The sequence below is a fragment of the Portunus trituberculatus genome, chromosome 28 (genome assembly GCF_017591435.1).
Source record: "Portunus trituberculatus isolate SZX2019 chromosome 28, ASM1759143v1, whole genome shotgun sequence".
In the NCBI taxonomy this organism is placed as follows: Eukaryota; Metazoa; Arthropoda; class Malacostraca; order Decapoda; family Portunidae; genus Portunus; species Portunus trituberculatus.
Window position 1 is genome coordinate 470,251 of NC_059282.1, and position 9,168 is coordinate 479,418.

At 37.3% G+C, this 9,168-nt stretch overlaps 1 protein-coding gene across 5 annotated transcripts in view; it reads right to left on the minus strand.

The window, feature by feature from the left end:
- LOC123510116 (sentrin-specific protease 1-like) overlaps positions 1-8,773 on the minus strand; it is a 181,198-nt gene extending 172,425 nt beyond the window's left edge. For 4 of the 5 annotated variants that reach the window (XM_045264931.1, XM_045264930.1, XM_045264932.1 and 1 more), the window contains exons 1-2: positions 8,602-8,773; positions 6,997-7,117 (exon numbers count right to left, since the gene is read on the minus strand). In XM_045264931.1, coding sequence (XP_045120866.1) covers positions 6,997-7,094 — 98 coding nt within the window. In that variant the 5' untranslated portion in view covers positions 7,095-7,117; positions 8,602-8,773. The remainder of the gene's footprint in view (positions 1-6,996; positions 7,118-8,601) is intronic. The other variant, XM_045264928.1, reaches the window with a different exon arrangement.
- Positions 8,774-9,168: the final 395 nt, after the last annotated feature.

Here is a 9,168-nt window from a genome sequence, read left to right on the forward strand (position 1 = left end):
TTGATAGGCTTTGGTGTAGAGTATTTGTCAGCAATTGATTCAATAATGTTGACCATGAACTGGTATCTTGAAAGAATGGGTTTATGAGATGTGTTTTATTTTATATATTATGTAACTGTTGAGACAAGCTGTACCAAACAAGGAAAAAGCACTCTTTGTTGTCCATTTCAGTGTTTTTCTTTCACTAAGGTATGCATACAGCTTTGTGTCTTTCAGGTCGACACCTCCCATTACCTTGTTATAGTCTGCAACAATGCAAGGTAATTCCTTGTTTCCTTTCCATGGCCTTTCCACAGTAGTGAATCCTACTTTGGCCACTGTAGGGAGAAGCACAGGGGTCTTTTTGCCATCCCTGTATGCTACACAGAGTAAGGGTCCTTTTCTTCTCTCTGAAACCTGATGTTGCCCTAACTTCACACGTACAGCTTCATCAGGCAGACCTTTCCTGTTCACCTTAACTGTGCCTGTCGCTGTAGTATGTTTCTGCCACAAGTCCTCAAACAATTTAGGTGAAGAAAAGTAATTGTCTAAGCCAAGGTGGTAACCACGGTAAAAGACATCTGCCTTACCTAGAAGTCTCATCACAAGATCATACGTGACACCCTCTTCACTAACTGGTAAATATTTTTTTCCTTTGTACACCTCAAAGGTTACAGTGTATCCTGAATCAGCTTCACACAAACACCACACCTTCAACCCAAAGCGTGCGTGATGCTTATTAGGCATATGCTGTCTCAAATTAGGGGTTTTACCCCGGAACCCAATGATGCTTTCATCAATAGAAATTTTGCGTCCTGGGATATAATTATCCTTGAACACTTTCTGAAAATTATCTATAAGGGGTTAAATTTTGTATAAAAATGCCTCTTTTGGAGGCATTTTTCTGTTGTCATTGAAATGAATAAACTTTAGCAGCAGCTCAAACCTTTCCCTGCTGAGGTGGGCACTGAACCAGGGAGTTGACTGACTAGTGTTAGAGCAGTCCCAGTATGAACTGAGAGTTGGTTTCCTAATTAGTCCCATATTCATTATGACTGCTAAAAAAGTCATAAACTCTCCTGGCTCTGTCTTACCTTGTTTGATCCATAAATGGACCAAAGACCTCGGCTTTTCACGTAGGTACGTGGCATTTTCGTGAATCCACTGTTCTGCATATCTGTTCGTTTCCATGACCATCTTGTCTATTATATCACTAGTAAAATACATTCTGGAATACTCAGTAGGCATGGCATCACTCTTGGGTGGATGTTTGAGTCCACTGGCTCCTGTAAAAGGAACAGGAGGAGGCCCAACATCACCTTGCACTGACGCCCACCCTCCCGTCTGCACAGTCTGTGCAGACGACGCATCAGCTGACTGGCTTGCCTCACTATCACTACTATCACTGCCACTGCTTGTTGTGACAGTAGCAGAATCATCATCACTTTCTACTTCCCTGACAGCTAAGTCGTCTAAATCTATTTCTTCCTCACTGGTGTCGGCATAGTCATCAAATTCAACTTCTTCTAGGTCAGAAACACAGAGTCACCACTCCCTCCTCATCCACCTCCATCATGCCAGCTGAACCTTGCCCTCTTATCTAAGCCAAGAAAAATACAAAAATAACAAATCTCAGTCTTGTCATGCATTGTAAAATGTTACTGCAGTACTTATCTACCAATGGAAATGCATGTCTATCCTCTGTCTCGCCTAGAAATTGGTAAAAATTTATATAACACAGCAAACTCGCGATGGCGTACTTGCCTGAATCACGCCTGCCGCCTGCAAAGCTTCATAAACAAATGCTTGTAAAAGCTGACCCGTGATTGGCAAAGCATCCAACATCTTGAAAACAATAGGCCAATCACAGGCCTTGATGTATGAAAGATAGACTCAAACATAAACAAACTCTACGTCATAAAATACGCGCAGAATTTGAAACGCGCCACGATCGTGCCTACTGGGGTCTACCCTAAAAGCCACGAACGTGCCTACCGGGTTATAAGGGTTAAAACTATAGGACGGTAGTTTGAGGGGTTAGAACGGTCACCCTTTTTAGGAACAGGCTGAATGTAGGCGAACTTCCAGCAGGAAGGAAAGGTAGAAGTCGATAGACAAAGTTGAAAGAGTTTGGCGAGACAAGGTGCAAGCACCAAAGCACAGTTTTTGAGAACAATAGGAGGGACCCCATCAGGTCCATAAGCCTTCCAAGGGTTTAGACCAGCAAGGGCATGGAAAACATCATTACGAAGAATTTTGATTGTAGACATGAAATAGTCAGAGGGAGGAGGAGAGGGAGGGACAAGCCCAGAATCGTCCAAGGTGGAGTTGTGAGCAAAAGTTTGAGAAAAGAGTTCAGCTTTAGAGACAGAAGAGATGGCAGTGGTGCCATCAGGATGAAATAAAGGAGGGAAAGATGAAGCAATGAAGTTACTTGAGATGGTTTGGCTAGGTGCCAGAAGTCATGAGGAGAGTTTGAGTTTGAAAGATTTTGACAATTTCTATTTATGAAAGAGTGTTTGGCAAGTTGAAGAACAGACTTGGCATGATTCTGGGCAGAGATATAAAGTGCATGAGATTCAAGAGATGGAAGACTCAAGTACCCTTTGTGGGCAACCTCTCTATCATGTATATCACGAGAACAGGCTGAGTTAAACCAAGGTTTTAAAGGTTTAGGTTGAGAAAAAGAATGACACTAACACCTCTGTTATGCGTTAAACACAAAGAGATGGGTCTCTGACACAGAAGCAATAATCATTCCAGGGAAAATCAGCATAATACCTTCTCAGGTCCCCCCAACTGGCAGAGGCAAAATGCCAGAGGCACCTTCTCTTTGGGGGATCCTATGGAGGGATTGGAGAAATAGGACAAGATACAGAAATGAGATTGTGATCGGAGGAGCCCAAGGAAGATGAAAGGGTGACAGCATAAGCAGAAGGGTTAAAGGTGAGGAAGAGATCAAGAATGTTGGGCGTGTCTCCAAGACGGTTGCTCTGACGTTGTTAAAGAATCTTGAATCCAGCTCCAGGAGCGCTAGAGACAGAGGCGGGGATCCAGCCAATCACAGCGAAACTACAGCGTTCGGTCCCTCACCCGGCAAATTCAAACCCAGAAAATCCACTAAAACAGATGTGGTTGTATGTTATGCGGACTTTTAGGTCTAACTTTATATAGTACATTAAACCGGAAATTCGTTGAACGAAAGTTCATTAAGCAAAGTATTACTGTGTGTGTATATATATATATATATATATATATATATATATATATATATATATATATATATATATATATATATATATATATATATATATATATATATATATATATATATATATATATATATATATATATATATACGGTCACGGCTGCGGCTGCGGTTAACTGCTACAGCTCACTAGAGTGTTATCCTGGCGAGGTCGCCAACTTTGTTACGGTCAGTACAGTGGGGAATATAACACTCCACAGAGTCCCCACTACTATAACTCACAGTAGCCGTAACACTCAGGAATCTCCTCAGCAACTCCTTCTCCTCCTGTACCCAACCAAGTACAATTTATAAATGGTAGATGTTATGTTTAACAGGGCGAGGCCTTAATACCCCCTAGAGAAACTGCCCACAAGGACAATTCCACCCACTTCTCTATGAAGTAGTAATGCCTCTCCACACGCCTTGCCCACAGACTGTGATAAATCACAGACTGGGACAACACGTGCAGTATATTACTATACTATCCTACTACGACAAGTGCTTCCTAACACCTGTCAGACTGACACCCCTAGCCTACGACTACTACAATACATGATGTGTACAGCACATCTGGTGGTGTACACACAAGCCCAGACACCACCTACGGGTAACAACAGCCATACAAGGAGTCCAGATACTCGTCACAGACAAGTCTGACGGATGAGAACCACGTACAAACTGGCCAACAATACGAAGCTTCTCAGCTTTCACTAGCGTGCGTGGCTACAACCACTACAATACAGTATACTACTGAAGCTATACAAAAGATGATGGGGGCACACAGCCGCCCACCAAACCCCACTGGTGACTACAGCCACCAACAGCAACAACGGGACGCAACACCAACGCGTTCCTCCGCGTCACCACATCCGAGTGGACGAACGCACGAGAAATGCAGCCAACTTGCCATGCTTCTCTCAGAACAACAAGCCCGTTGCTCTAACAGTCACGGTCTACCAGTAGCAAGCCAGCTACTCAAACAGGAGGGCACAACTCCCAGACCAATGACTACTGAGTACTTCTTAACACACAGCCCAGCCACACGTTGTCTCTACACTGTGCCCCGAGCGTACGTGTTAACTCCGCTGAAGACTGGCCGGTACTATAAACAGTATACTACTGATACTACACAACAGATGATGGGGGCACACAGCCACCCACCAAAACACACTGGTGACTACAGCCACCAATAGCAACAACGGGACGAAACAATAACGCGTCCCTCCGCGTCGCCACACCCGAGTGGATGAACGCCAAAACAGAAGCGCAGCCTTTGCCATGCTTCTCTCAGAACAACAACCCGCTGTTCTACAGCCACGGTCTACAAGTAACAAGCCAGCTACTCAAACAGTAGGGCACAACTCCCAGACCGATGACTACTTGAGTACCTCGAAAAGCCCAGCAAACATGTAGCTCTCTACCCTGTGCCAGAACCATGAGCATCTGTGTCCACCTCAGCTGAAGACTATCTTGGTACTGACTCGCTCGCCAGACAACGAGAAACAGGGAGAGGGAGGCGGGTTGTCTGCTCAACAGAACAGGCCGAGGGGCCTGCGCTGGGTGGCGTCACACATACGCATATAATGTAATTAAATAAAGGGGAAAATAATGCGGTGCCCCTCACATATATATATATATATATATATATATATATATATATATATATATATATATATATATATATATATATATATATATATACAGTAAAGTCCCGGTTACGTTGGTCTCAAGTTACGCCAAACTCAGAGTTACGCCAGTCCACTATAAGGCAATTTAAGATTAAAAAATTGAAAATTTATAGATCGTAAAGTGCGGGATGTATTGTTATTGTTGGTGGTTGCCCGCCACACCACCCGCCTCACGCTTGAATACAATAACACCCTGCCTCAGTTCCACCACACCATCGCCCCTGTCAAGAATGTTATCCTACTTCATGTTTACTGACTCAAGTTCTTAGTATCTTGCTCAATGGCACCAAAGAGAAAACTTCTTAGTGACAGCAGTGATGCTAAGAAAAGGAAAACCATTATGTTACAAGAAAAAGAGGACATAATTAAAAGACATGAGAAGGGAGGCAGCAGCTGTGTGTGAGGGAGGGAAGAAGAAAATGGGAAGCCCGTTACCATGACAACGGGGAGGTTGACGACCTTGAGGGCTCCCACACCCATCACAACAATAACAACTCCGGAGCCTTCGCCTGGGCCACACGACACTCACAGCTGACTTGCACCGTCTGCGCCTGTCTGCTGATCCCTATTGCCATTTCATATTGCATTTCCTGCCCCGCTGCCCACGCTTCTACTCCCACCGCACTGCACTACGCTCCCGGCTGTCCGCCCTGTGGGCGTCACAACATTCGACCTGCCCACCCTCCTGGTGGCCACAGGCATCCAACCCTCTTGGCAACCTGCAGTCCTTCGCATTCGTGCCCCTAATCAACAACAAAAACAAGCTTGTGTTTCATATTCCTACATAGTTGTAAATAATATAACAATATAACCTTTAACTTACCTGAATGACCATAAACAATGATTGGTTGAAAACTCGATAATATGCTTTGAAATGTACGGAAACTCGAGTTACGTACAAAATCGACTTACGTCATGTTTCAGGAACGTAACTCTGACGTAAACCGAGACCTTATTGTGTATATATATATATATATATATATATATATATATATATATATATATATATATATATATATATATATATATATATATATATATATATATATATATATATATATATATATATATATATATATATATATATATATATATATATATATATATATATATATATATATATATATATATATATATATATATATATATATATATATATATATATATATATATATATATATATATATATATATATATATATATATATATATATATATATATATATATATATATATATATATATATATATATATATATATATATATATATATATATATATATATATATATATATATATATATATATATATATATATATATATATATATATATATATATATATATATATATATATATATATATATATATATATATATATATATATATATATATATATATATATATATATATATATATATATATATATATATATATATATATATATATATATATATATATATATATATATATATATATATATATATATATATATATATATATATATATATATATATATATATATATATATCTATCTATCTATCTATCTATCTATCTATCTATCTATCTATCTATCTATCTATCTATCTATCTATCTATCTATCTATCTATCTATCTATCTCATCTATCTATCTATCTATCTATCTATCTATCTATCTATCTATCTATCTATCTATCTATATATATATATATATATATATATATATATATATATATATATATATATATATATATATATATATATATATATATATATGTCTTTGCAGGATGTCTTAGGACTAGGTATCTGATAAACATTCATATATAAAAATAAATGTCTTCCAAATGTTACATTATAGAAGATTTATTTTTTCCCCAGTGCAACAAAAACTACCTGAGTCATCATCCCACTATTTCCAATAACTAATCTCTGTTATATAAACATGTCTAAGGTTCATTAAAAAATAACATCAATTCCTTGATTAACCCCAATTAATTTTTGGATAATACCACATTTCCTTTCAGTGGCATACAAAAATGTAACTGAAGAATTCTACATGTGATCTTCATATGAAAAGCATTAGCTAGGAACTAAAGCACTTACATAGTTTTGACCCACTCAAGATCATAAGTTGGATGTTCTTTGAGTCTTTCCTCAAGGGAGTTCCTTTGGTCTTGGGGTGAAAGCAACTCCTTGATCATTATCACACTGTCTCCATCAGAATCTGCCAACAAAAGAAGAGTGAACAATATGAAAACACTTCCACTGTATATGACAAACTAAGACTCATTTACATATACAAGACATGATGAGCACTAGATAAACTATATAAAATTGAAAGCTGGCTAGATGGGCTACTCAATAAATAACTCAGTTTTGTCCAGTACTGAAATCAAATGCAAGATACGTATAACCAATTTCAGGTAGTTGCTAATTAGATTAGGACCATAATTCAGTATATTAATTGAGAAAATGAGAAAATAATGCTGTTGCTGGTCTCAATTGCTCATATAATATAATGTTTTAAAATCCATGAACATTCTGAGTATACACTGTACAGAGTTCCTTATATATATATATATATATATATATATATATATATATATATATATATATATATATATATATATATATATATATATATATATATATATATATATATATGGGGTTTCCACTCACAGTTTTGTTAGATAAGGTAGAATCAAAAGTTTTTCATCACATTAAGTCCTATCCTCTGAATGAGTGCCTCTTTCTCACCAATGGAATGTTGAATGCCTTGCCATCTTGTACTGCTATTTCTATGCTAACTGCTCATTTGATCCTGCTAACTGCATGCCTCCCTTACTCCTACAGCCTCACTGTATAAAGCTTTCTTCTTTCTCCCACCACTATTTTGTCCAACTCTCTAATGCAAGAATTAAGCAGTACTCTCAATCATTCATACCTTTCTCTGGTAAATTCTGCAACTCCCTACCTGCTTCTGTATTTCCAGCTTCATATGAATTGACTTAATTTAAGAGGAAGGTTTCAAGACCTTTATCCTTACATTTTGGCTAATTCTTTCAGACCTACAAGAGGTATACTTTTTTTTTCATTTCATGTTGCCCTTGGCAAAAAATGAGAAAAATTATAGATTGCCTACTTTTGGCCATTTTCTGAAGATGACAAATGACAGAAAAATGTTCATTTTCATGATAAACTAATCTACTTCTTCATTAATAAAAAAAAAAATCACATTAAATTATTTCCAGGAGGGTGCATCAGTACATAATGATGAAAGTGAAGTAAGCCATCGAATCATATATGCACTACATTCTAAAACATCTCATTTAGGACGCAGTATGAGTGTCATCAGATATGTCATGAGTGCTCTGAGAACGCAAAATACACATCCTCGTGTTGAAGAGTTTAAGTGTTTTACTAATGCCACAATAGACGCACAGTAATTATCAGTTTTCTTTTAATTAAGAATGTTTAATGCACAAGAAAATACAGCACTTATGAGTTACAACATACACCAACAAATTGGTTTACAGTGCACTGTAGGTACTCCAAACTAAGTCAAGGACCCCTTGTATTTTAATTAAACTCTATTTGCCACAATGTCCAGTCCGTCAATTTGGCATTTCTTCCTATAATTTCTACCAGCAATCTCTATTTATAATTACAGGGTCAAAGAATGACTAGAGAATATAATTTTACACTTACCTCTATCAGTGGTGTTTTGTTCTTCATTGTCTTCTTTGGACAAATCCACCAAAGGCACATGAATGGAGTTGCTCTTCCCTTGGTTCTCATATTTTCCACAATTTTCATCCAAGCTAATTATTTTCTTACTTCCCAAAACTTCCTCTAACCTAAAGCATTGTGTTTTGTATTAGTTGTACATTAGCAATAATGATGATTAAATGATTAAATTTAAACACTGTTGAATCTGTAAATATGAAACATGATTAAGTCTTTTAATACCAACAAAATAAAAATAAAAAATGGACAGTACTGTGGTAATAAAACTAAAGCACACCTTATTTTGGCCATTAGCCTCTTTGTGGCAATAATAATATGTTATCACTTCTCTATATCTGCTATAGACTTCAAGAAATTAAAAATTAAATTCTACATCCAGGATCTTGATACTAATTCTTCAAGTTTTTACGTAAGAAGGAAAGCTGTCCAAGGAAAAAAAAAAAAAAGTAAAAAGCATTCAGGATCCTATTAACACAAAAGCCTTTTTACAGATTCCAAACAAGGTTTGAATTACAGAGACTATTATGT